This window comes from Protopterus annectens, chromosome 15.part0 (assembly GCF_019279795.1).
Source record: "Protopterus annectens isolate FY-2018-M chromosome 15.part0, PAN1.0, whole genome shotgun sequence".
Taxonomy (NCBI): Eukaryota; Metazoa; Chordata; order Ceratodontiformes; family Protopteridae; genus Protopterus; species Protopterus annectens.
In genome coordinates, this window is record NC_056749.1 from 534,064,660 (window position 1) to 534,092,616 (window position 27,957).

Sequence of the window (27,957 nt, forward strand, 5' to 3'; positions counted from 1 at the left end):
GCCAAATCCAAATTTGTAATTAGTGACAAACGTATGCGGTCTTGCCCAAGTAGCTGCTGCACAAATCGTATCAATTGGGAGCCTAGCTCTAAAGGCACATGAAGTAGCTACAGCCCTAGTAGAGTGCCCTTTAACTTTAACAGGTAATTGTTTACCAGCTTGCTGATAAGCAAAAGATATGCAATCCGAAAGCCATTTTGAAAGTATAATCTTAGAAACAGGCAAGCCTTTCTTTTTGTCAGAAAAGGAAACTAAAAGTTGATTGGATATTCTGAATTCTTTAGTCCTGTGTAAATAAAACCTGAGTATCCTGTGAACATCTAGTTAATGTAGTCTATACTCTGATTTATTAGAGTGGTTTGGAAAAAAACACAGGCAGCTCAACAGTAGTATTCAGATTGTGATCTGAGCATACTTTGGGAAGAAAGGAAGGGTTTGTCCTGAGAGAGACTCTATCCTTGTGAAAAATAATGTAAGGAGGTCGAATAGTTAGAGCTTGCAGTTCTGAAACTCTCCTAGCAGATGTTATGGCTACTAAGAACAATGTTTTCCATGATAACAATTTTAGGTCTGAAGACGAGGATGGTTCAAAGGGTACAGACATCAAAGATGAGAGGACTAAGTTTAAGTCCCAGGGTTCTAATGGTTGTTTTATTGGGGGCCTGAGAAGAACTCCTTTTAAGAAAGTTTTACACAAGGAGTGCTGCATGATTGGATTTCCCATGAAGCCAAAGTGGAAACTGGAAATAGCAGCTAAATGAACTCTAACTGTATTGGCTGCTACTCCTTCATGAAAAATTGATGCTAGGAACGATAAAATAGATTCTATAGGAGCCGTATATGGATCTAAGCCCCAATTCATAGCCCAAAGGAAAAACCTTTTACATTTGCTGGAATATAGTTTCTGAGTGGAAGGTTTATGGGATGAAATTAGAATGTATTTGACCGCAGGGGATAGAGGAATACACCTGACTATTCATGGAACTGGAGCAGCCATGCTGTCAATTTGAGGGTGTGGATGGAGGGGGTGGAACTGTCCTGATTGATGAATCAGGATATCTGGAAATGGGTCAAGAATCCATGGTTCCTCCAAAAGGTAAGGCCACAGGAAGGGAAACCAAACTTGTCGAGGCCAGTAAGGAGCAATGAGGATCAAGGGACTCCTCAACTGTCTTGCTTTCTGTATTACTTTGGGGATGAGTGGAAAAGGAGGAAAGGCATAAAGAAGTCCCGGGGGCCAATCGTGAACTAGAGCATCCCTGGGTGACATCCCCAGATGGGGAATGAGGGCAAAGTAGCTGCTGCATTTGGTGTTCAGATGAGTGGCAAATAGATCATAGCAAGGCTGGTCCCATCTGGGAAAGAAATCTCTTTCGCAACCATAGGATTCAGGGACCACTCGTGAGGCATCAGAATTGCTTGGCTGAGTTTGTCTGCTATTACACTGGATTTCCCAGGATATGCATTGCTATCAGAAAGTGTTGAGTATCCATTGCCCATTTCCAAACTCTTAAGGCCTCTCGGCAAAGCGGGTAAGACTTGATTCCCCCTTGCTTGTTTATGTACCACACGACAGACATGTTGTCTGACTGAATCACACTCGTCCCGGTGGGAAGGGAGCTGTGAAGTGCTTGCATTGCATACAGCACCACTCTCATCTCCAGAACATTGATGTGCAAGTGGTTCTCATGGTTCTGTCAAGTACCTTGAACTGTCATTCCCAGATAATGACCCCCCCCCCCCATCTGGGAAGCGTCCATGGTCAAAACTGCTTTCTCTTGGTGAGGAACAAGTGGACAACCTAGGATAAGTTGTTTTGTGTGTAACCATCATGTCAGATCCTTTCTGCATGCATTTGTTATCAATATCTGATGAGACAATGGAAGGTCTTGCATCGACCATTGTGCAAATAGCAGCCACTGGAAAATCCTCATGTGTAGGCGAGCAAGAAGAACTAATAGGATGGCGGACACCATAGTCCCTAGGACTTGAAGGACTACTCTGGCCTGAACTCTTTGTTTAGCAAGGATCTGACTTGACTATGTAGAGACTCCACTCTTTCCTGTGTTAGCCTTACTGACATGGTGGTTGTGTCTATTTCTGAGCCTAAATATACAAAGTGCTATGTGGGAGTAAACACTGACTTTTGTAGGTTGACAGTGTTGCCTAGACTGGTGCACAAGGATAGAGTCTCGTCCCTGGTCCTTATGAGTTGATGCTTGGTGGTAGCAGTGAGGAGTCAGTCATCTAGGTACTGAAACACCTGGTATCCTTGATGTCTCAGGTGAGCCGTTACCACTGCCATGCATTTGGTAAACACTCTGGGGGCTATAGTGAGGCCAAAGGGCAGTGTTCTGAACTGAAAATGACTGGCTCCCAGCCGGAAGAGTAAGTGTCTCCTGGAGCGCCTGTCCATTTTGATGTGGTAGTACACATCCTGGAGATCAATTGAGCACATCCAGTTGTCTTTCCCAATAAAGTGAAATATCGACTGCAGAGTGACCATTCAGAACTTCAATTTCCTTACATGCTTGTTGAGCCTGCTGAGATCTAGAATTGATCTCCAGTCCCCTGTCTTTTTTGGAACTAAAAAGAATCAAAAGTAAGTTCCGGATCCTACTTGCTTTGCAGGGACTTCTTGGATGACTCTTTTTTGCAGCAATGAGATGACCTCTGATGTTGCATGGTCTAGTTGGATGGGTGGTACATCTGTTAGAGACCGGTTTATTGGGGGTTCAGAAATAAAGGGGATCAGGTAACCTCTGGATATTATTGTGTGCACCCAACGATCTTGAGTGATAGTTAGCCAGACACTTGGGTACAGCAATAGACAACCCTCGACTGTCTCCAGAGAAGGACAGTCGGGCAACTCTTCAGGGTCAATGGAAGGGACGATCAGAGAAAGCTTCTCTGTCTCCCTGATGTTGCGGACCTCCTCTGCCGCGAGGGTGGCATCTTCCATTATATCCTCCCCCTCTGCCTCTGGGGGAGGGTTGACCTTGTGCCTGAGGGAAACCTTTTTGGGATTTGCAGAACCGCATTTTCCCTCCTGTATTACCCTTGGGATAGGGTCTGGATGGGAGAGAGAAACGGACTCCGATGGCAGATAAGGGTTTCCCCTTCCTGCTCGCACCTAGTCAAAGTCTCTTTCACTTGGGGTTCAAAGAGAGATGAACAATCAAAGGGAACGTTAGTAAAGGAAGACTTTAAGGATTCTGTAATATTACAAAGACTCATCCAAGAAAGTTTCCTGAGGAATATTCCTGCTGCGGCTGCCCTACTCGCTCCATCTGCCACATATGAGATCAGCCTCATGGAGGAGTTAGCTATGGAAGTAAGGGTGGAGAGCTGTGTAGAAACCTTATCCATGGAACCCAGAGCTACTGAACCCTGGAGGGTGTCTCCTAACTCTTTCAGGAGATCCCTCTGAAGACGAGTAAAATGAGTCAGGTAATTCAGCAATCTTAGTGTAAATGCAGCTGAAGAAAGAGTACGCTTCCCATACCTATCCATTGTCCTGGACTCCTTGTTAGGAGGATGGATATTAGAAGACGTCTCAGATAATTCTCTCTTGGTGGCCGCTGCTACCACCATAGCATGAACTGGAACTCCCTTACTAAGGAAAGACTTGTCCTCAGGTGCTGTCATAAACTTATTTGGCCTTCTTGGGATGGCTTCCACTGGATCTGGAGGCATCCATGCTTTCCGCAATATGATCCCCAAAAGTTGGTCATAAGGCGGCATCACCCAGGAAGTGGAAGGTTGGGAACCAAAGTCATCAAGATACACTGATTCATCCTCAGTAGGGTTAGAGGTCTTCCAATCACTCCTCTGTCTAAGGATTTTTAGGATGTCAGAAAAAGAGACATCCTCAGAGGGGGATATAGGGGACCCTTCTGATTCCTCTAAATCACTGTCCGACATGACAGACTCAGGTGAGTCGACATGTTTCCTCTTGCACAGCCTCTTCCGAGGAAGCTCTCCAGTGGGATAATCTGGGGAGGTCTCGGAAGAGAGAGGAGGCACCTTCAATGGGGACTACTTGGGCCTCTGGTTGCCTACGCTGTGGGGGTGGCTGGGGGGAAGAGGTTGCTGCCTGCTGCTGGTGGGACACAGGTTCCAATGGAATGGCTTTGGCAGAGGATAAAGCCTTCTCTATAGCTTTGAAAGCCCCCCCGCTCCGAAGAAGACCTCTACTCCGAGGGGGCAGATGGTCGACTCCTAGCAAGAGGGAACAGCTCCGAAGCAGAAGTGGGAGCTGATCTGAGTCGAGCTGAGGCTCCAAAAGGTAGGGTCGGTTCCGATGAGAACCCAGGGTGACTGTCCCCCTCAGAGTCTACATGAGAGCGTCGGCTCCCAGAACCCTCGGCTCCAGACTGAGTCATCGAAGATAGAGTAATTGGCTCTGAGGAAACAAGTTGAATCCCCGGACCCAAAGGGTCCAAGACAGAGGAACGTGAAGTAATAGGGTCCAAGAACGAAGCAGTCAGAGGAGGAACAATTGTCGGTAAGGGGGTCAGCTCCGAAACCTTTGGGTCTGGGGGAGCCAATTTTCTTGCCAGAGCTGGATCTGAAAGCAACCTCTTCACCACCCTCTCAATGTCCTCATCTGATAGGGTCTTGGAGGATCTGGTGGAGACAGACGGAGACCTCCTTCTCTCCAAAATAGGAGATCTCAATGTGGGAGATACAGCCTCGATGTCATGCAAAATTTTATGGTACCGAAGACTCTCGGAGCCTATGAAATTGATGGCACCAAAATGGATGAAGCTGAGTCAGAACCGGAACTTCTTGGCTCTGACTTTAGTCTTTTATGTTGGCTCCGAAGCCGGGGCTGATGATTTTCTCTTAGAGGATTTTGGAGTTGCCTGACCAAGTTCCAGCTGTCCCTGGAAGGAACTGGTCATGAGACCCCTGTCAATGAGTTTCCTCTTTCTCTCATTTAAAAGTCTAGTGCTAAATGCATGACTAAAGGTGCAGGGTTCCTGCAAATGGGCTTCACCAAGGCAATACACGCAATTGGTGTGGCTGTCTGTAAGAGACATTTTCTGTGCACACCTATCACACTTTTTGAACCCTGAAGAGTGATGATCCTTATGCTCCTTATCTTTATCTTTTGACATTTCTAGAATCGAAAGACAAATTAGACAGTACTAAAGGTATTAACTACAATCATAAGTGAGAAGCGAAGAAGATAAAAAAAAAAAAACGTTAACAGTCACACACACAAAGGGAGGAAAGGCATTCTAACTTAAATGGGCACTACAACCCTCTAACTTAAATGGGCCGTACAGTCCTAAGGGGGGGAATAGGGGTTGAAGAACTTTCAAAAACAGTCATACAAGAGACGAGAAACTATCTATATATAAATATAATGGAAAAAGTAGGAAAAGACTAACTATAGCAAAAAATAGTTTTACTTGGCCAACAAGCCAGTAAGACACAACCTCGAAGCTTTTATGGCAAACAAGATCTAAGGATTTACCGTGAGGCACCATGGGATAGGGGCTAGCCTCGAGCCAGTAAAAGCTCTCGAGCTTTAGTATTGGCTGAGTCGGAGCCGAATATTGGCTCCAAACCCATCCAGCAAGAATTACGGCAAGATAGGACTACATAGCATTAATACTTACAATATTGAAACAAATCAAGTTTGAAAAGAACCTGGGTCTCCCACCTAAGTAGCACAGTACTGATGACAATAGGGGCACAAGCAAACTCTATATCTACTCATTGAAGCTGTTTAAAGTACTCGCCATTGAAAAAGAAAAGTTATTGCAAAGAATCAGCTCCATAAAGTCAAAAATCAAAATAACATAATTGTCAGAAAACAACACTTTAAATTGTGACATAACCTTACCGAACCAAGACAACCCTAGTTTGTGAGAGATAACAGTAAACAAATTTTTGATTTCTAAAATAACTAACAGACAATTACCAAATTCTGTAATGTTCCTAAGTTTTCCACAAAGTCCTAAGAGTCACTGAGTACATGTGAAAAGTCAATGAAAAACAACTTAAGTTTCTGATCAATAAATTTCCCAAAGGGCTCAGGAATATAGCCTCCAACAGCCACTATGGGTCGTGAATAGTAGATTGGACAAGTTCAAGTGGATCTTAGGAATTCCAGAAATTTTTGGAATAACAAAAAATTGAACTTTAAGAAAATTAAATAAATCCAAAGAAATGTTGTTGAACAATAAAAGCTCATCTAAAACACATTAACAGCTTGATAAGCAGTGTTAATCTCTTTCACAGACACAACTTGATACACACTCATCTAATAATGAAATCATTCTACTAGTGTAATCCATAAGGTCCGTACTGACCAAACCCCCCTCCTTGTCTGGTTTCATACATCTTACATTGCCATTAAAAGTAATATTGTTAAGAATAAGTCTTTCTTCTTTTGTTAGGTTATAAAATGTTTATTTCCTCTTGGATTTCAAAAGGTCTCTGATTTCTCATTCACTCGATTTCTCAAATACTTTGATAATTGTATATATGGGGGGGTTGGCAAGACTTTTCGGTTTAAAATTATCACCAGAAAAATCAATGTTACTTTTGTCTCCCATTAAAACCTGAAAATTAAGTTTCCTGGTGAACATTTTGAAATCAAGTATAGTGTGCTCAAGACTGGCTCAACCAGAAGGAATGAAGGTAAAAACCTTCAAAAGTAGTTCATGGTGTTTAGGACCAATTTGTAAGTCTGTAAAATTATACACATTAAAATTAATGAGAGCCATTACTGACACAGTACTTTGTAAAATGTCAGCAAGTTATACGGCCAGCAAATCTTCAGGAATTGTCATTACCTGGTTTTGAGGACAAACCTGTTCTTCTTTGTCAGACTGTTGTCCTTCCCACTGAAGCCTGGATGCCTGGGCCATCCATCCTCGCTCTGTGTTTGTTCACCAACCTCTCCGATCTTCTCAGTGGTAGTTGCCCTAAAGGGATGTCACATGCAATGTTGGATTCCACATGCATTCCAAGGAGTCAAAAATGCCTCCAGATGGAAAAGGGATACAGGTAGCTCTATGCAATGTAGGATAAGTGATCTTGTTGCGATACTCGTTGTCATCACACATCAGTTTTTTTGTCTTTTCTACATTTAACAGAAAGCATCTTAGAGTCCGCTTGTTGAAAAATATTGTTGAAAGTAAAGTCACACTAGGAAAAAATTCAAGTCACCTGAAATAGAGCCAACTAACTTAATCTCTTTGTTACGGTTATGCATACATTATTCATTCTATTTAATGGGGTCTATATTAGAAGCACGAAAATGCTTCTGAGTGAATATGGAAACAGCGACACATATTCCTCGAATTGCATTTAAGTGATTTGATGAATATGTCATAGGGTAAGGAGATAGTTGGCCAACTTCATGGAGTTGCCCTTTCCTTCTCTATAGTGCGATCTTGGAGTTGGTATATTTAGTTAGGGGGTGTGGGAGACAAAGGCCCCCACCTGTTTATGATGTTAAATTATCTTTTTAGCAAATGGCCGCATAAGTTTTTTCCCTAAGGAAAAATTTGCTTACATGGCGTTCGCTTTTGTTAGGTTTCGTGCATTATGTGTCGACTTTTATGTAGTCGCACATATGCACTTTCAGTCTTATAATATACACCCCTATTTAATAACTAACTGGGTGAGTTCCAACCCAGTCTTACTGAAGAGATACAGAAGTTCCATATGAAAAGGGGAGTTTTCCTCAACTCTTTGAAGAAACTTCCAAAGACATAAGCCCTTAGGAACATGGAGCCGTTTAACACTTTCACTAAGAAAATAATTGTCCATCTGAAGTGATTTGAATTTAAATAAAACTTTATCCAACTGTTTAATCTGTTGGTCCATAGTAAGATAGTCACCATCGGAGGCTCTAGTGTATCCATTATCATCAGGGTAGCTGAATTTGCTCAACTATCTGTTAACATTCACAGCTTCAGTAAAATCACATTGGGAAAAAGACAGCTGGTTGTTTCTTAAATCTTTATCTTCTGAGTGTAATTGCTGTTCTAGAAAGCTCCTTTTTTTGTTGGTCAACGACTAAGTTAACAAAGGAACTTTCAATAGCTGTGGTCTGTGAAATAACCTGAGATAGCTGCTGTAGTAATATTGTTAAATTACCAACCAAGGCAGGCAGGTTGGAATTAGGAGTATCATAACTGGTGAAATAAAAATAAAAAATGCCACCAGACTTGTACAGAATGGTAACACTTGAGAAACTTTATTGCAGAAAAAGACTAAGCGCTTTCACCCTGTAGCTCCCAGGGCTTCATCAGAGTAACTGTTAAAATTCAACTGCAAGCTTAAATAAACTTCTTAACACAGTCACATGATCAATATATTCATATATATATTTTAAGGTGATTTATAGTCTACTGCGGTGGTGGTGCTGCGGTAGCGTTGTCGCCTCACAGTAAGACGCTGTCCGGTTTGATTCTCAGCTAGAGCGTCTTCTGCTTGGAGACATGCGTGAATGGGGCATACCTTCATTAAAGGTTATGTGTCAGGGCTGGCAACTTGGCATGTAAAAATTTATCTGCCAATCATTTGCGGACCGGAGTTCCGCTGTGGCGACTCCTAACCGGGAAAAGCCGAAAGACACAACAACAACATTTTAAGGTGATTTCTATTGAACACAGCACTTTACTCATGTTGATGTACTGTCTTTTTAAATAAGTATTCATTCATCTCCCTATTACATTGATCATGTGACTGTGTTAAGAAGTTTATTTAAGCTTGCATTTGAATTTTAGCAATTACTCTGATGAAGCCCTGGGAGCTACAGGGTGAAAGCACTTAGTCTTTTTCTACAATAAAGTTTGTCAAGTGTTACTGTTCTGTACAGGTTTGGTGGCATTTTTTATTTTTATTTCACCAGTTTTGAGTTTCCACTCTTTTGGGTGTTTTTTCTGTTATTTTTTCATGGAATTAGGAGTATCATTGCTGACGTAGTGGGAGATGGTCAGAACAAACCAAACAATAATACAAAGAAGTAAAAGAAAATGATGCAACAAACTCTGGAATGTAAAAAAAAAAAATCCAAATATTCCAAAAACAAACACCCAAGTAGCAAAGCGACTCAAAGAATAAATTTTTATTTAATATTGGTTAAGCACTTTCGCCTATTTTAAAACCATAGACATCCTGAGAATCATAAAAACCATGCAAGCAAAACAAGAACATTTAAAAACCTTAGCTTGTACACACCAGCACTTAAAAAGTCTATCAATTACAATGTAGCCAAAGCCTGCCAAACGTGTTAAAGATACAGTACAGTATTTGCTGTAAAGTGTCACATACTATCTTGAAAATGTAAAAAACAGAACAAAGACAAACTCAAACATTAGAATAAAACAATATTACAGTTTTGATACTCTAAACTTAAATTCAATAGGGATAGAAATGACATACTTACAGCATTGTTAAAAAGGACAACAAAGATGTCCTAGTCAGGCATGCTACCTACCTCTTGTAGGAATTTTACTGTTTAAGTTTTTTATTTTAGAAAAATATTGTTGCACAAAGAAATGCTACAGCAGTTACTATGGGATGCATCTAATTTGCCTGGCCTCAATGGTGCCATTTCTATCACTAGTGAATTGAAGTTTAGAGCATCAAAACTGTAATATTGTTTTATTCTAATGTCTAAGTTGTCTTATTTTGTTTTTATGTTTTCAAGATAGTATCTGACACTTTTACTGCAAACAGTGGGCAGGCTTTTGCTACATTGTAATTGTTTGGCCTTTTAAGTGTTGGTGTGTACAAGCTAAGGTTTTTAAATGTTCCTGTTTTCCTTGCATGGTTTTTATGGTTCTGATGATGTCTATGGTTTTAAAATAGACAAAAGTGTTTAACCAATATTAATAAAAGCTTATTCTTTGAGTCATTTTACAACCTGGTTATTTGTTTTTGGAATATTCAGATTTTTTATGTTCCAGAGTGGGTTGCTTCATTCAGTTTTTTTTTTAAGTCTACATATTAGTAGGGAATCAAGACACTAATATGGTGAATAACTGAAATGATTCAACTATTAAATAGACAAAAGTGAATGCACTAAGGACTGGAATCCCCAAAACTGCATTCACCCAAAAACTGCTGAAAAACACTTACATGTTTTTTGAAAGTGGAAGCCTCCACCCACACCCGCAGAACTTATATATACCACCTGCATGGTCACATCAACTTGAAAAAGGGGATGGAGTAGTGGTGCAGCAGTTTCCACTGTCACCTCACAGCAAGAAGTTCTCCAGTTTGATTCTTGGCTGGGGTGCCTTCTGTACATGTCATCCCTGCATTCATGTGGGTTTCCTCTGGGTGCTCCGGTTTCCTCCCACATTGCAAAGACATGCATCTGCCGCATTTCTCCCCAGGCCTCCACTGGAAATCAGCTTGTTCCAAGTCGGACTTTCCTGGTAAATGAATGTTAAAATAAATAAATTACCCCCAAAAGGGAATCACTTCCAGCACAACTTGCTGACAATGATTTCCTATGGAGAAACTCCAATCATCAGCAAGTTGAACTTCAGGCAATTGAAGCCCAAACGTTCAGTTTTCATCCATCAGTAGGCTACCCTAAGTGAAACTCATTCACCTCTTGTAGGATATACTCACAGGAAGACTACCAGGGTTAGGAGAAGGCATATACTGGGAATAACTGCTGGCAGCTGTATATTCTGTGTTCCAGATTCTTTTGCTTAAAGTAACTATAAAAGTACATGGAAACTATATTATAACATAAGAACCTGTGAGTGGTAAGAAGCCTCGATCATATGACTGGGAACACAGGTACCTGTTGATGAGTTGTAGTTTTAGGACCTAGGTTTTCAAGCTTTCAAAAAAATTTTATTTGAATAGTTTTTACCCATCAAACTGCCAATAACCCCTGTTTCTTCAGAAAGGGTAGCTTTTTACAAGAAATGTAAAATTTTTCTTTTGGGGATGGAGAAATAATGTGGAAAAAATGTATTTATTACATTAGTGAATGCAGTGATGAAACAATTATTCTGAACCCTTGTGACCAGGATCGGCCTTAGGTCAACTGGTGCCCTAGGCAAAATAGCTCCACGGTGCCCCCACCCTGGTCTACCTACACCAAATAAATACTGGAAAAGTTCCCCTACTAGAGAGGCGCCCTAGGAAACCACCTAGTTGGCCTATGCCTAAGGCCAGCTATGTTTGTGACCAACAGTTAAAATATACAATCATTAAAATACACATTTATAAACCACAGAATAGAAACTAACTTAACTGTTTCTAAAAAGTTTTCATGAATTTTTCAACAGTACCACGGGAAGAGGTATATATAAACATACAGTTCCTATCCCCCAAAAAATTATTTATTGGCATCATAGAAAAATATTGCCTTTTGCAATATGAAAACACATTCTGGGCAGTTTAAAAAAGGAAGGATAGCTGTGACATTTCTGAGATGATATGAAACAACTATAAACACTTATCAATGGTACATCATTGACTTCAATGATATCAGGATAAAATTTTTATTAAAATTTACCCCACACGCATCCTTCTTATAACTGTGCCATATATAACGACAGACAAAAATGACATTTGCTAAAAGAAATATGAACTTTGGTTAAAATGTCCCAAAACTCAAATCTGACTTACAATTGCATTATGATAAAAACTCTTTTTATGAGATAAGATCTCATTTTAGCCCAAAAAACCTGACAAACTGCCAACAGGTGCACAAGTAAGTTCAAAAATAAAAACATGTACTTCTTATCTTGCTTTAATTAAATCAGCACACAAAATGAATTGAAAATGTCTAGATGTCTTCATTGCATTATGTTGAATCGAAGCACTGATATAAGATTATTACAACAGAGCCATAACTGTTGATTTTTTCAAGGTTTCTATGTATTACATTTTAGGTGGTCCTTCAATGCCAACCTGAGTACTGGGTGAGGTATTATAGCATATGAACTTTAACCATATTTTCTTGCAGCTGCCACTGGGTACTGAAAAAAAAACTTTCTAGATTGCATGGATACTAGAAGGTAAGTTTGGTAGGGAAGGTCAAAATAAAAACTTAGTAAAACAATGAAAAATGTAACAGCAGGACTGGGCATCTACATTTCTTCACTTTGTCATGGTTATTATAGGTTCATAGGTAGGTACTAGGCTATCGGCCCTAGAGCCTATATAAGCCTAGCCAAAAAGTTCCCTGGCTTTCGCCACCCAAGAAAGTTATTTCCCTGCGTCCCTGTTGAGCAGAGCCACAGAGGTGATACTTGGGGTGAATTTCCTATTTCCCATCCAATTGTCTAGATTCCTCTTAAAGAGGGCTAATGAGGGGCTTTGTGTGATGTGAATGGGTAGTTTGTTCCAGAGTATGGTAAGTCTCTGGGACAGGAATCTATTCCTCCAGCATGTTCTGTTTATTGTGGTGGCAAGTTTCAGGTCCCTGGAGCATGTGGCATGGAGACATTGGGGTTTCTTTAAGCGTAGCATGTCCAACAGAACTGGGTTTGACATGGCTTTGTAAGTTAGGCAGAGGTCACCTCTGAAGGCCATAAGTGATGGAGTAAAGCTGGAGTTTTTTGAGGCGGTCTGCATATGGCATCTGTTTGAGGCCAGTAATCCTCTTAGTGAGGTATTTCTGTGGCCTTTCCAGTTGTTGCAGATGTCTTGCGAGGTACATACCAAAGGGTCTATATTAGAACATCGAAGTTTCACAACTTCGAATGTTCTAATATCGACCCCTATTCAGTGAAAGCTGAGAACATCAAACATGCAGAACAGCAAATTTTTTCCCAGGGAAAAAATTTGCTGTTCCGAAACACATACACACAACACAAGCACACCAAACAAACAGCAATCCACACATATACACCTAAAATCTTACATTTAACCCTACACTAAACTGTATAAACACCACTAACTATCCATTTACCTTAACCCAAACCCTAACCCTAAGGTCCATCACTATCGCACACTCACCTCACCCGCGCCCTAACCCTAACTCACCTACCCCACCCTAACCCTCACATCCACACAATCGCACACTTACCTGACCCGCGCCCTAAACCTCACATCCACACAATCACACACGTACCTGACCCATGCCCTAACCTTAACTCACCTAACTCGCCCTAACCCTCACGTCCACACAAATGCACACATGCCTAACCCGTGCCCTAACCCTAACTCACCTAACCCACGCACAATCGCACACTTACCTGAACCCGACCCATAACTTTCCACCACAACGCTGAAAATAGTGAAGCGACAGAAACAGACAACCAAATTCTTTCCCTAGGAAAAAATTTGGTTTTCTGTCATTTCTCTACTTTCAGCATTCGCTGAATAGGGGTCGATATTAGGACATTCGAAGTTGTGAAACTTCGATGTTCTAATATAGACCCCATGCCAAATGGGGTGTTGTACTCAATGATGGGTCTGATGAGGGATGAGTAGAGAAGAACAATGACCTCTTTTTTTCTGGAGGGGAACCCTTTAGTGATGAGGTGTGCCACATAGAAAGATTTCCTGACTACTGTAGCGATGTGATTGTCAAAGGAGAGACTAATGTCCACCTGTGTCCCAAGGTCTCTTATCACACTTTCGGTGTTAAGTAGACTACTGCTTATGTGGTAGTTCATGGGTACAGTGTTTTTCCCAAAGGGGATGACAATACACTTTTTGGCATTGAGCTTGAGGCTATGACTTTGACACCAAGCATCAGTCTCAGTGAGGCCCCTGTGCAGAATGTCCACATCATTTGTCGATTCTATTATGGCTCCCAGTTTGCAGTCATCTGTGAACTTTGTTAGCCAAAGACCTGCTGTATTAGCCTGGACCTCTGAGAAACAGATGCCAAACAAGAGAGAACTAGGACTGAACCCTGTGGTACTCCGTTTGTCACTAGTTTGAAGTCGGATTTGGAGTCAGCTACTTTCACTGTATGGGTTCTGTCAGTGAGTCAGCTGGCCACCCATCTTGTGACATAGGGATTTATGCCCAGTCTAGTGAGTTTATCTATAATTCTAGAGTGAGGGATGGTGTTGAAAGCCTTGGCAAGGTTAAGATAAGCTGTGTGCAACATCTTACCCTAGTCCTCGGCTCTGGTGACTGATTCAACGAAGTCAGTCAGATTCAGGAGACATGATCTACCTTTTACAAACCCAAATTGAGTGGGTTCCAGTGTTTGCAGGTTACCTATGTCTTTGTTTATAAGCTCCATGATGATACATTCCATAGCCTTGCAGACCAGGCTCATCAGGCTAATGGGGCAGTAGTTCCTGGGGTCTGTGGTGGTGCCCCCTTAGTGGAGTGGGATAACCATTGCTGTGCACCATTCAGTAAGCACAAAGCCTGAAGTGAGGCTATGATTGAACATGGTATTTAGGTGGGGTGCCAGTTCATCTTGTCGTTCATGTAGAACGAAGCCGGGGATGTTGTCTGGTCCCATGGATGCTGTGTTCTTGGCTTTGGAGAGTGCGGTCTTAACTTGTGCATCTGTGATTACAGGGGCTATGCATTCTTTTGGTATAGGGATGGGCCATTTGGAGGGTGGGGGGGAGGGTAAAGTTTGCACTGAACCTATCTGCCAGGATGTTGGCAATATTACTTGGTTCTGTATATCTAGTGCCATTGTTCTGTACCTCGGAGCAGATCTGAGTGTTGCCATTGAGATTCTTGATATAGCTGTAGAATGCTTTGTGGTTGTCTTTAGAATTTTATTTTTGTAGCTTTGGAGGATTTTAAGAGGGATCTCAACTTTTTACTGAGGATGACCAGGAAGGTCCTGCAATCAGGGGATTTTACTTTTTTTTGCAACAGCTTCTTCTGTCTGTTGTAGAGTTTGTTTATGGCAGGGGACCAACAGATTGGATTCCTTTTTTTGGAGGATAGCATCTTGTTTCTGTTGGGGATGGCATGATCCATGCACTCATGTATGTGTTTATACAGTGCATGTGTATAGGATTCAGCAGTCGTACCTCTATTATTCATCTGTATGGGTGTAGTGAAGTTTTCCACTTCTGTCTTAAGGAGCGTGAAGTTGGCTTTGTAGAAATTCTTTACTGTGGTTTCCTTAATGGGGAGTGGAGGTGGAAAATTGATGTCTAGGGTGATTAGCTTATGGTCGGATCTCACCGGTGAGGAGTTGATCTCTGGCTTGGAACATCAGTTACCCATGTTGGTAATGACCAGGTCCAGGATACTGCTGCCCCTGGTGAGGGTATCAACTAGCTGATCCAGGGCATTGGAATTTATGAATTCCAGAAAGGGGTAATGACCAGGTCCAGGATACTGCTGCCCCTGGTGAGGGTATCAACTAGCTGATCCAGGGCATTGGAATTTATGAATTCCAGAAAGTGTTGAGATAATGAGTTAGTACATGAGTGGTTTTCCCAGCTGATGGTGGGGTAGTTGAAATTACCCATTATTAGGGTATTGGGATGTACCTTAATATTATCCAGTATGTCGAGGAACATGGAGTGGGCATCCTAGGGCATGGCAGGGGATCTGTAGCAAGCTACAACTTGGACTGCTGTCTTGCCCAGTGTTAGTTGCACTTGGATAATTTTGGATACATTATGTTGAGCAACTAGCCTGGAGGTGTGGATATCCTTAATGAATATGGATACTCCTCCTTCTTTAGTGTTTCGGTCCAGGTTAGGTGGCCAAAAGTTGTGATATGAATTATAGCCTGGTAAAGCAGAGGTGCTCTCTGGAGCCATGAACCAGGTCTCTGTTACTGCACAGATGTTGATGCTCTCCATTTTAAGGAGTGCTTTGAGTGAGTGCATTTTGAGTTTAGACTTCTAGCACTGAGTAGCATTACCCTCAGTTTTTGCTTGCATGTACCTGCTATGGTGGTGGGTTTGTCACTTGAAACTTGCCTAAAAAAGCACTATAAGGGTGGCAAAAGCCTTAGCCAGTATGCGGAATCCCAGGGGTGACAGATGCAGGCCATCTCTGGCAAAGCATCGTGGTCTGTCGATCATATCGTACCAGGCAGACAGATACTGGATCCCCTTTGAATAACACCAGAAGGATAGTCAATTGTTGAAGTCAATCATTTTGTCCTTGAACTGTGGTATCATTCTGGGCAATGGCAGGATGCTACTCAGGGTTAGGGTCATACCTGCCTTGGCTACATGATCTGAGATCTCCTCCATGTCTCTTTTCATGTAGTTCAGGGAGGTACATCTCAGGTCATTCACAACAACATGACAGAGTCATATTTGCACTTGTGGAGTGACCTGAGTGCATGCATTATGTGGTGGATCCTGGGATCTGACAGGCAGCTGACAGTAACTTTCTCCTTGTTTAGCCTGGTGAGTGGGACATCAGTGTGCCTGACTATAGAGTCACCTATGACAAGTGTGTTGGGTATGTTGTTTTGCCTTAAGGGCTCAGGTTGAGTGGCACACTGACATTTTGGTCTATGTGTTGTTTGGGTAGTGGGGGCTGGTGGTTGCTTGCATTTCTGCTTTGGAGATCTCTGTTGTCTGGGCAGATTTTTATTGAGAGCCTCCATGAATGTAGGTGTGTGTTTTGTGTTACTATGTGTGGGTTTAGGTGGTGTACAAATTGATGGACTACTTGTTGAGTATGGTGTGCTGCAGGTGTTTACCTTCTCCTCTTGACTGTCTAGTCCATTCTTGGCTGGAGAGAGCTTGGCTTTCAGTTTGGTTATATAAGTGCATCTCTCACAGGTTGTAGTGTTGGGTGGTAGGAGGAGAGGGTTGTCAGTGTACATGAAGCAATTGTTACATTGCCCCAAGATGGCTAGATTCATCAGGTGGACAGGCGAAAACACCGGGAGCTGACCCTTAGACATGCCTGGATAGGTGCTTTTTAATTTAAGTACTAAAAACTTTTTCCCTCCTGACAAGTGAGGAAAGTTGAGTGCTGTAGTAATTTGTAGTTTATTTAGTGCTTTCAATGAGTTTTGAACAAGTGCTGAACACAAGGATACAGTTTTGAGTGCTAAAACTAGAAAACTGGCTAGCTCTAAGGGAAAATTTGAAGAGTAGACTTTCTGGCACAGGCAATAGTTTAACCCTAGTTAAACAGGGCTGCGCGATGCGGAAAACAGCGCAAACACAGGTTTTTAAACAGAAAGATGAAAGGGATAGAAATAGCCTAAAATGGCCAATAAAACTACAGTTTCTGAGCTGAAATCACTTCTCCAGTGACAGATAGGCTGTTCCAAAGCTCACCACTCTCACTGATGAACAGAGAAGCTTCCCTGCATCTTAGAAAGGTCTGGGCAACACAGGAACTTACAAACAGCCCAGAATTCAGCAAAATCTGAAAACCGGACTTTACTAGTTCTAGAAAGGTGGGAAATGAGTAGAGGGATAGGATTTTTTTTTAAGTTAACGCAAAAACAGGAATAAAAACACTTTTAACACAGAAAACAGGCTATCACATTTGAATGTGTTAATAAAAAATGGTTGGATTAATCCAGCTCGCAAAAATAAGCAATAAAAAGCAAAACAGAGGTACTAAATCTACTCAACGTCTCCTTTTCTCCTTCTGCTGCTATAGACTCTGCAGGGCACCCAGGCAGGCTCTTGTTGAGGTAATACAAGTGCAAAATCTGCGCAAACACATGTTTTTAAACAGAAAGATGAAAGGGATAGAAATAGCCCACAACTGTCAATAAAACTACAGTTTCTGAGCTGAAACCACTCCTCCAGTGACAAATAGGCTGTTCCAAAGCTCATCACTCTCACTGATGAACAGAGAAGCTTACCTCTATCTTAGAAAGGTTTGGGCAGCACAGCAACTTACAAACAGCCCAGAATTCAGCAAAATCTGAAAACCGGACATTACTAGTTCTAGAAAGGCAGGAAACTAGAGGAGAGATGCATTTTTTTTAAAGTTAAAGCAGAAACAGGAATAAAAACACTTTTAACACAGAAAACAGGCTATCACACTTGAGTGTGTAGCCCTTTGCAGTTAAACAGATGAAAAATACTTAAAAATGATAATTTAAAGTGCAAACAGTATAAGAATTCAAAAAATAGTTCAAATAAGTAGCAAAGTTAATAAAAAACAGTCGGAATAATGCAGCTAGCAAAAATAAGCAATAAAAAGCAAAACAGAGGTACTTAATCCACTCAAAGTCTCCTTTTCTCTCTCTGCTGCTGTAGGACTCTGCAGGACACCCATGCAGGCTCTTGCTGAGGTAATACAAGCGCAAAAAAACACGCAAACACAGGTTTTTAAACAGAAAGATGAAAGGGATAGAAATATTCCAAAATGGTCAATAAAACTGCAGTTTCTGAGCTAAAACCAGTCCGGCAGTGACATATAGGCTGTTCCAAAGCTCACCAATCTCACTGCTGAACAGAGAAGCTTCTCTCTGTCTTAGAAAGCTCTGTGCAACACAGGAACTTACAAACAGCCCAGAGTTCAGCAAAATTTGAAAAATGGACTTAACTAGTTCTAGAAAGGTGGGAAGCCAGTAGAGGGATAGGATTTATTTATTTATTTATTTTTTAAAGTTAAAGCAAAAACAGGAATAAAAACACTTTTAACACAGAAAACAGGCTATCACACTTGAGTGTGTAGCCCTTTGTAGTTAAAAAGATGAAAATACTTAAAAACACTAATTTAAAGTGCAAACAGTATAAGAATTCAAAAAACAGTTCAAATAAGTAGCAAGGTTAATAAAAAATGGTCGGAATAATGTGGTTAGCAAAAATAAGCAATAAAAAGAAAAACAGAGGTACTTAATCCACTCAAAGTCTCCTTTTCTCTCTCTGCTGCTGTAGGACTCTGCAGGACACCCAGGCAGGCTCTTGCTGAGGTAATACCTAATAACTAATAAACAGCTGAATTGGGTAGATTTTATTTTTAAATGATAACCCACATGTTGGAAGTGTTCATGCACTTTTTCTGACAGAACATTTTTCATATCAAATCCAAACTTAATTTAGCCACAGAATAATGTAAGCATCAAAATAAATGGTAACCAGAACACATTTCCAAGCCACTACATTTTGGTTCTGAATTCTCTTGCTACCCAGAATTTGCGTGCTCCCAGCAAATCATTAACTTCTTGGCTGTACCATTTTACATGATGTGTCATCATTCTCTCCCTTAGAGTTGGGATCTTACCAACAGTAGGTTAGGTAGGGGAAGTACAGCAGAGCAGCCTGCAGAATCACATATGTTGAACCTGCATACCAGGGTATTTTTTTGGCATGCTCCAGTGGGGAGGAGCTAGTGATGTCATGCACATCACCACTCACATTAATTAGCTCTGGCTACCCCCTCAAATGCAGCAGATTTAACAACAATTTAACCCATGATCAGGGCACACCCATCAGCAAGGATGGGGTGTTCCCCTGATCATAGTCACACCCCATCAGCAAGGATGTGTGTTTTATCACAACCAGAAACCACTCCTTCCCAGAGTGGGTGAGCCTGCAAAGGCACTTTTTTCCCCACTCCTTTCTTCACCTTCTCCTTCAGCATCTGAACCACTAGTTGATTTTGGGTTATCTGAATCACATCCAGGGCTCCATCACTCTACTCCATGCAGCCAGGCTACACTTCTGCACTAAACATTTAACATAGAGATGCACATACATTCACAGACACCAAACACACAAACTCACACTCACAATTGTGTATTTATGTAGCCAAAATAAATTACAGCAGGAATCTGCCAAATACAATTATCAAAATATTTACAAATGTTTATAGGCCAGATTTACTCATTGCTCTATCCCTGTGGTTTCATTACTTAGACAACCATTTTCTTATGCATGTAAAAACATTGTTTTTTGAAGTTTGTGTATTCTTATATTTGTGCCATTAAAACAGAAATCAAAATCTGGGGGAGTGTAACTACAGTCATAGTACCAACCAGGTATGTCCCAATGAAATCACTGGTTCAGTGGAAGAAACAGAATCAAGTTAAAATACATAAAACAGTAAGCTTAGTATGACATTAATAAAATAATGATTACCTCTGAAAGGATCCAGGCTTTGCTTCAATTCAGTTTTTATATCATTCTTCTCATCAGCAATAAACTCTTTTGGTTCAGGCTTTTTCACTTCAGAAACCTCCTTTTCACCCTGTGGTTCGTCATAAAGTTTGGGAACCTCTAGTGTTGACATTTTCCTAGCTGCAGTCGGTGAGCGTTTCTCTGAAGTCAGTAACTTGGGTGATCCGGGAGTCTGTAGAAAGGCCTTTCTAGATTGCCCTGGGGAAATGCTGATACCAGCTGGAGTTGAGTCCTCTGATGCCCTTCTTGTCACCTCTTCTTTCTTCTGCTGCTGAGTAGAATCAACAGGTGTATCAGAATCTTCTAGTTGCTTGGCTTTAGGCAGAAATATTTTACGGCGTGCTCCAAGGGCAAGCTCTTGTGGTGTAGCAGAGGGAATTAGTGGTAGAATTTCTACAGGATTTAGGTTAGAGTTCCCATCCTTCATGTGAAGATCCACTGCTGTCACAATACTAGCAACCATCTCATTCTGCTGCAGCAAAGTTGCTGAGTCCATAAGGGCCGTGTCACCTACTACAATCGAAGGGACTGCAGGCAGCTCCCTTCCTTCTGTGTCTTTGGCAATTACTGAAGCTACTGCTTTTCTAGAAGGTGGAGGACTTAACCGTGAAGTTTCAATGCTGGGGAGAACTCCAAGCCTTGCAGTTTCAACACTTGTCATTAAGTCTTTTACCTTTGTTTGCTCTGCCTCTTTCTTGCCTACTTTACTATCAGTTTTACTTTTATCTTCTGCATCTTTCTTTACTTTTTTCTTTTCTGTGGGAGTAATATTTAGAAACCTGTATAGAGTGTCTTTCAGGGATGATACTACATTTTTATGTTGCTTCCCTGTAGGTATCGGTGCCTCCTCATTGAGAGTTAATAGTTTTTCATGTGTATCCCCAGGAGTTGGTGGCTCTACTGGATCATTGCCACTTGTTTTCACTGCTGTTCCAACAGACTCTAACAAATTATATTTCTCTTGTATTTCTTCAGCAATATCTACTACTGCAGGAGTATGCAGCACCTCATGGCATTCCCCTGTAACAATCTCAACTTTGACATCTTCAGAGGTAGACAAAGTTTTAATCTCTGCCTGAGAAGACTCTGCCTTTCTTTCATCATCTACAACAGCTGCATTGTCAACACTTTGAATGATTTCAAGTTCTTTATTAGCACTCCGTAAAAGCAAGACCAGTGGTTGGTCTTGCTCAAAAGGCTCCTCACAAACAACTTTATATGTAGTAGGGCTGTCTTCTTTTATGGGTGATTCATTTTTGTGTTCTTGTAACTCTTGAGGAACCTGTGTAGTAGATGCAGAAAAAAGTATTAAACCCTCAGATTTGGGCTTGGCTTCTTCTACTTGTTCACTGATCTGCTGTTTAGAATCTCCTACTGTGACCTTGCTAGGAGTAGAATCAACGGAACTACACAGAACTGCCAATTCATCTTCTTTAGGTAAATCCTTTGTAGATTCATCACTATTTACACATATTTTCTGATCTAATTCTGTAGCATCAAATATTTCTTCTTTATTTTCAGGAACAATCATATCTGGGATTACTTTAGCCATGGACTCTACTGTAGTATCCTGAGACTTTATCTCAAATGCACACATATTCTGTTTAACAACATCCTTTTCTTTCTGTTCACTTTCTTCTTCCACTTCAGGACCAACTTCTCTTATAACATCATGCAAATTAAATGCAGCTTCCTCTGTTTTAACATATTTATTTTCATCATAAGGCTTATCCTCCTGATTCATAAACAAATCATCAGAAATAACAGACTTTGCATTCTCCAAACCTGTTTCCATTGGCTCACTTAATGTAATACAAGGGATGAGTTCTGAGAGTTGACTGGGCACTGTTTCTTGGAGATCCACTTCTTTGCCTGTAACTAAGGGATGGGGGCTTTCTTCTGTCTTACATTCACTGATGCCTACAAATTTCTTATAAGCAATTTGTGCAACTTCTTTTGGCAAAGTATCTTCACATATTGTACCTCCAACATCTTCCACTTGACTTAGACCATTTGAGACTGATGCTGATTCTTCCATTTTGATATCCTTAAATAAATACAAAAAAGGTAAAACACAAATATATATATATATATATATATATTTTTTTTTTTCCATCATGGCTAAAAATTACATATCATTTCTACTTTGTCCTTTACATACTACATTCATTTGATAAATATGGGTAATAAAGCATGTATAGATATGAGGACTGCTTTTTCTAGTTGAGATTTGGCAAAAACTAATCAATAAAAACTCTTCCATCACTACAGAGTGGTGGTTCTGAGCAATGTGGCCTCCTTTTATTTAAATTCACAAAAATTTATTTAACCAACATTGATAAACAAATACAAACAAATACAAATGCATGAGTGCATACTTCAGTTAACATTCATGCAAGTTTTGGCCAGTGGTGCCGGCATAAAGTTTCTGACTTTTAGAGTCAAGCCAATCATTCCATTAGTCCCCAGACATCATACCTTGAACGTACTACATGTCCTTTTTAGCTCTTCAAATCCCAATTTTTTGTACATTGCCAACATACAGGTTCCCTCATAGGTTCATAGGTTCATAGGTGGGTACTAGGCTATCTGCCCGAAGGCATTTATAAGCCCATCCAGAATGTGTTGGCTTTCCCCGCCCCCTTAGATTAGTTCCCTGTGCCTCTATCCAGCACAGCCATTGAAGTGATCCCTTGGGTAAACTTTCTGTTTCCCATCCACTCATCAAGGTTTCTCTTGAAGAGGGTTGGCGAGGAGCTCTGCCTAATGTAGATTGGAATTTTGTTCCATAGCATGGGAAGTCTCTGGGACAGGAATCTATCCCTCCAGCACGTCCTATTTATTGTTGTGGTGAGGTTTAGATCCCTGGAGCGTGTGGCTCGAGGGGATATGGTTTTCTTTAGGTGGGGCATGTCCATCAGTTCTAGGTTGGACATGGCCTTGTATGTCAGGGAGAGATCACCTCTGAGTAGGCGGTCTGCAACCGAGTACAGCTGGAGTTTCTTCAGTCGAGCTGCATAGGACATCTCCTTGAGGCCAGTGATCCTCTTGGTGAGGAACTTCTGTGGTCTTTCCAGTTGTTGCAGGTGTCTTGTAAGGTACATCCCAAATGGGGCATTGTACTCTATAATGGGTCTGATGAGTGATGCGTAGAGGGGCCCAATGACCTCTTTCGATCTGGATGCAAACCTATTTGTGATTAGGTGGGCCATATAGAAGGATTTTCTAACCACTATGGCAATGTGATTATCAAAGGAGAGGTTACTATATACTTGGGTCCCCAGATCCCTTATTATGTATTCCGTTTTTAGGGGGCTACCACCTATGTGGTAGTTTGCGGGTACTTTGTTTTTCCCAATGGGGATGACTATGCACTTTTTGGCATTTAGCTTGAGGCCATGGTTTTGACACCAGGTATCTGCTTCAGTGAGACCCTTTTGGAGGATGTCTGTGTCAGCCAGAGAGTCAATTATAGCCCCTAGTTTGCAGTCGTCTGCGAACTTGGTCAGCCATAGTCCTCCTGTGCTTGCCCGTACCTCTGAGAATTATATGCTGAACAGGAGGGGTCCTAGGACTGAGCCCTGGGGAACGCCATTTGTAACCGGTTTAGAGTCAGACCTAGCTCCTGCAACTCTTACCATGGGGGTTCTGTCCATGAGCCAGTTGGCAACCCATCTTGTAACATAGGGGTTTATGTTCAGGCTGGTGAGCTTGTCTATAATACCTGAGTGGGGAATGGTGTCGAAGGCCTTTGTGAGGTCTAGATAGACTGTGTGAACCACCTTTCCCTTGTCTATAGCATTGGTAACTGTCTCAAAGAAGTCCACCGGGTTTAGGAGGCATGATCTGCCCTTAACAAAACCGAACTGGGTAGGGTCCAGTGTTTGGAGGTTTCCAATGTCTCTGTTAATGAGATCCATGATGATGCACTCCACAGCTTTGCAGACCAAGCTAGTCAGGTTTATTGGGCGATAGTTCCCAGGGTCCGTTGTGGCTCCACCTTTGTGGAGTGGAATAACCATTGCTGTGCGCCACTCTGTGGGCATGTAGCCTGTGGAGAGGCTGAGTTTAAACAGTGTGTTTAGGTGAGAGGTTAGTTCATCTTTGAGCTCATGTAGGACGCAGCCTGGGACACCGTCCAGTCCCATTGATGCTGTGTTTTTGGTTTTGGAGAGGGCTGTTTTAACCTGAGTGTCTGCAATTTCAGGGGCACTACATTCTTCTGGTATAGTTATGGGCCCTTTTGGGGGTGAGAGGGGGGTAAAGTTTGCACTGAACCTGTCTGCCAGGATGTTGGCTATATCGGTTGGTTTATTGTATTTTGTGCCATTCTGCACTAATTCCAAGCAGATCTGAGAATTGCCACTTAGATTCTTGACATAGATAAAGAATGCCTTGTGGTTATCTTTGGAGTCCATGGAAATTTTTCTTTCGAAGCTAGCCTTGGGTGATTTTATGAGGGAATGTAGTTTCTTGCTGATACTGATCAGGGATGTCTTCCCTTCTTGGGATTTTACTCTTTTCTGTACTAGTTTCCTCCTTCTATTGTATAGCTTGTTTATGGCAGGGGTCCACCAGACTGGTTTCCTTTTCTTAGAGGAGTAAGTCTTAGTAGACTGCATTAGTAAAGGATTTTTCAGCGTGGACAGTGTTATCCTTCAGCATGGGGGCTTTAAAACTTCCCACCTCGGTCTTAAGTAACGTGAAGTTTGCTTTTGAAAAGTTTTTCACTGTAGTTTCTTTGACCAGGGATGGTGGCGGAATGTGGATATCCAGAGTGATTAGTTTATGGTCAGATCTAACCAGTTAGGGGTTGACCTCCGGTGTGGAACACCGGTCACCCATGTTGGTGAGGACCAGGTCCAATATGTTGTCACCTCTGGTGGGGGTGTTGACCAGTTGATCCAGGGCATTTGAATTTATAAATTCTAGGAAATGTTGGGCAAGGGAGTTTGTACTTGAGTAGTTCTCCCAGTTAATGTTTGGGTAATTGAAATCACCCAATATCAGGGTGTTTGGTAGGACCTTTATGTTTCCCAGTGTTTCCAGGAATGCGGAGTGGGGGTCCTGGGACATGGTGGGTGATCTGTAGCAAGCTATAATTTGAATTGCAGTTTTGCCCATTGTTAGTTGCACGTGGATGATCTCTGCACCATCGTGCTGCACCACTAACCTAGAGATGTGTGTATCCTCGATGAATATGGATACTCCCCTGCCTTTTGTATTGCGGTTTGGGTTTTGTGGCCAAATTGTATGGTATGAGTTGTAGCCTGCTGGGGTGCTCTCTGGAGCCTTAAACCAGGTTTCTGTTACTGCACATATATTGATTTTCTCCATACTGAGGAGTGCCTTGAGTGCATGCATTTTTAGGTTTAGACTTCTGGCATTGAGCAGCATTACCCTTAGTTTTTTGTTACTTGTGCTATTTACAGCGGTGGGTTTGTCTTTTGAGCCTTACCTAAAAAAGGCATTATGGGGTGGCAAGAGCCTTGGCCAGTATTCAAAAGCCTAAGGGTGACAGGTGCAAGCCGTCTCTAGTGAAGCAGCGTGGCTTGTTGAGCATGTCATCCCAGGCTGACAGACACTGGATCCCCTTTGAATGACACCAGAAGCTTAGTCAATTGTTGAAATTGATAATGTTTTCTCTATACCGTAGTATCATTCTTGGTGAGGGCAGGAAGCTACTCAGTGTCAGGGTCATACCGGCCTGGGCTACGTGATCAGAGAGCTCCTCCATGTCTCTTTTCATGTAGTCCAGAGAGGTACGGCTCAGGTCATTCACACCAACATGGACAATGACAAAGTCATATTTGTACTTGTTCTGGAGTGACCAGAGTGCTTGTGTTATGTGGTGGTTCCTGGCACCCGACAGGCAAGTAACAGTAACCTTCTCCTTGTTCAGCCTAGTGAGTGGGACGTCAGTGTGCCTGACTATAAAGTCACCTATTACTAGTGTGTTGGGTATGTTATTTTGCCTTAAGGGCTGTGATTGTGTGGCACACTGGTTTTGTGAAGTATGTGTTTCATGATTTGTGTTGGGGGGGTGGAGATTGCTTGGACGTCTGCTTTGGAGGTCTCTGTTGCTTTTGCAGATTTTTATTTAGAGCCTCTAAGTATGTTTTTGTGTATTTATGTGTGTTTTTGCAAGTGCTGGTTTCATAGGTCTATGTGAGACTGGTGGTGTGATGCAAGTAATTCCCTTCTCCTCTTGACTGCCTGGTCCAGTCTTGGGTTGAGACAGCTTAGTCTCCAGTTTGGCTGTATAATTGCATCTCTCGCATGTATTAGTGTTTGGTGGAAGGAGGAGAGGGTTGTATGTGTACATGAGGCAATTGTAACATTGCCTCAAAATTTCCAGATTCACCAGTTGGACTGGAGAGTACACCTGAAACTGCCCTTTGGACTTGCCTGGATGGGTACAGTGAACTGTTTTACTGATTGGCTGGTAAGGTCGAATAGAGAGCTTTGTCCTTCTCTACAGTATAGGGGGGTCTAGTGCTAAGGTTTATTAGTGCTTGTTATGAGTTTTGAGCAAGTACCGGGATGAGAAGTGAATGATTTGAGTGCTTAAGTTGAAAGTTTGTCTAGTTCCAGGGGAAAAATTGAAGAGTAGACTTTGTGGAGCCGGGAATAGTTATACCCTAGCTAACTGGCACTGCCCGGCGCACAAAACCTTGCAAATGCGGGTTTTATAGCATGGAAATTAAAGAGATAGAAATTACCCCAAAATGGCCAATAAACTTCTAATTTCTGGGCTGAAACCACTCCTCCAGGGACAGATAGGCTGCTCAAAGCTCCCTCTCTCACAGTGAACAGAGAAACTTCCTTCTATCCAAATAAGGTATGGGCAAACACAGAAACTTGTAACACAGCCCTGAATTCAGCACTAACCTGAAAACTGGACTAAACCAGCTTAGAAAGGCATGAAAACAAGTATATTTTTTTTTGTTTGTTTTTTTCAGAAAATAAAGCAGATACAATTAAAAAAACACTTTAAATGCACAGAAATGGCTATCACACTTGAGTGTGTAGCCTACAACAGTTAAACAGGTAATTTAAACACAAAAAATACTTTGTTAAAGTGCAGGCAGTAAAATAAGTAGAATATGTAGCTGAAACAAGCTTTTTAAATCACAGAAACTCTAGAAAATTGGCATTTTAGGCGGAATTAGCTAAAGGCAGCAAGAAAATGCAAAACAATTATAATCACTCCAAAGTCTCTCTTTTGTCTCATATTTAAAATACACAATTTTTTTCACTGCCTCCCAGCCTTTTACTTTTCCTCTTTCTCGCAGTTCCTCCAACCACCTTGGCTTCTTGTTTGTCTCCCTTCTTATATCAGAGGCTGGCTTCATCCCTTCTTCTCTGAATTTAATAACCCTATAGTCTATGGGTAGAATACAGTGTTGCCAAGGCCTCATCTTTAGCCACTTCCTTACTGCATACTTTGAAATATCCCCAAGGTTTATCCTCTCCCTCCAATTTCTACACTGTCTTCCAGTGATGTAGATCATTATTTTACTGTTGTCCTCTTTGTTCATACAACATCTTTTTTTTTCCACTCAGGTTGATATTGCTGCATTTGCAAGACATTAAGAAGCCTAAGGTGTTGCCCTAAAATATGAGTTTTATGTCTAGTATACTTAGCCCTCCTATTTCTGCAGGCCAAGCAAGTTGCATAAGGAAACTTACCATAGCAATAGATAGTTAAATGATTGCTGCTGCAATATCCTTAGCAACATGGGTTATATTCTGCCAAGGATATAACAGCTGGCCAGCTTCCAAAGCTTCAGGGCACCATGTATACACTCAAACTGTTAGGCAGCTCAAGCTGATCTGCTTAAAACATAGGTTTGAGTTCCAAGCCCTTAAGAGCTTTCATTCCAAATGAGAAGGGAAGGCTAAGCAGTGAGAGGACATAGCTAGGAGTACATATATAACCTGGTATAATCAAAAA

The 27,957-nt window shown here is 41.6% G+C and overlaps 1 protein-coding gene across 2 annotated transcripts in view; it reads right to left on the bottom strand.

Moving 5' to 3' along the window:
- The window catches only part of ALPK3 (alpha kinase 3), a 1,816,810-nt gene that overhangs the window by 723,345 nt on the left and 1,065,508 nt on the right, over positions 1 to 27,957 (bottom strand). For both annotated transcript variants that reach the window (XM_044057338.1, XM_044057337.1), the window contains one exon: positions 19,962 to 22,047. In XM_044057338.1, coding sequence (XP_043913273.1) covers positions 19,962 to 22,047 — 2,086 coding nt within the window. The remainder of the gene's footprint in view (positions 1 to 19,961; positions 22,048 to 27,957) is intronic.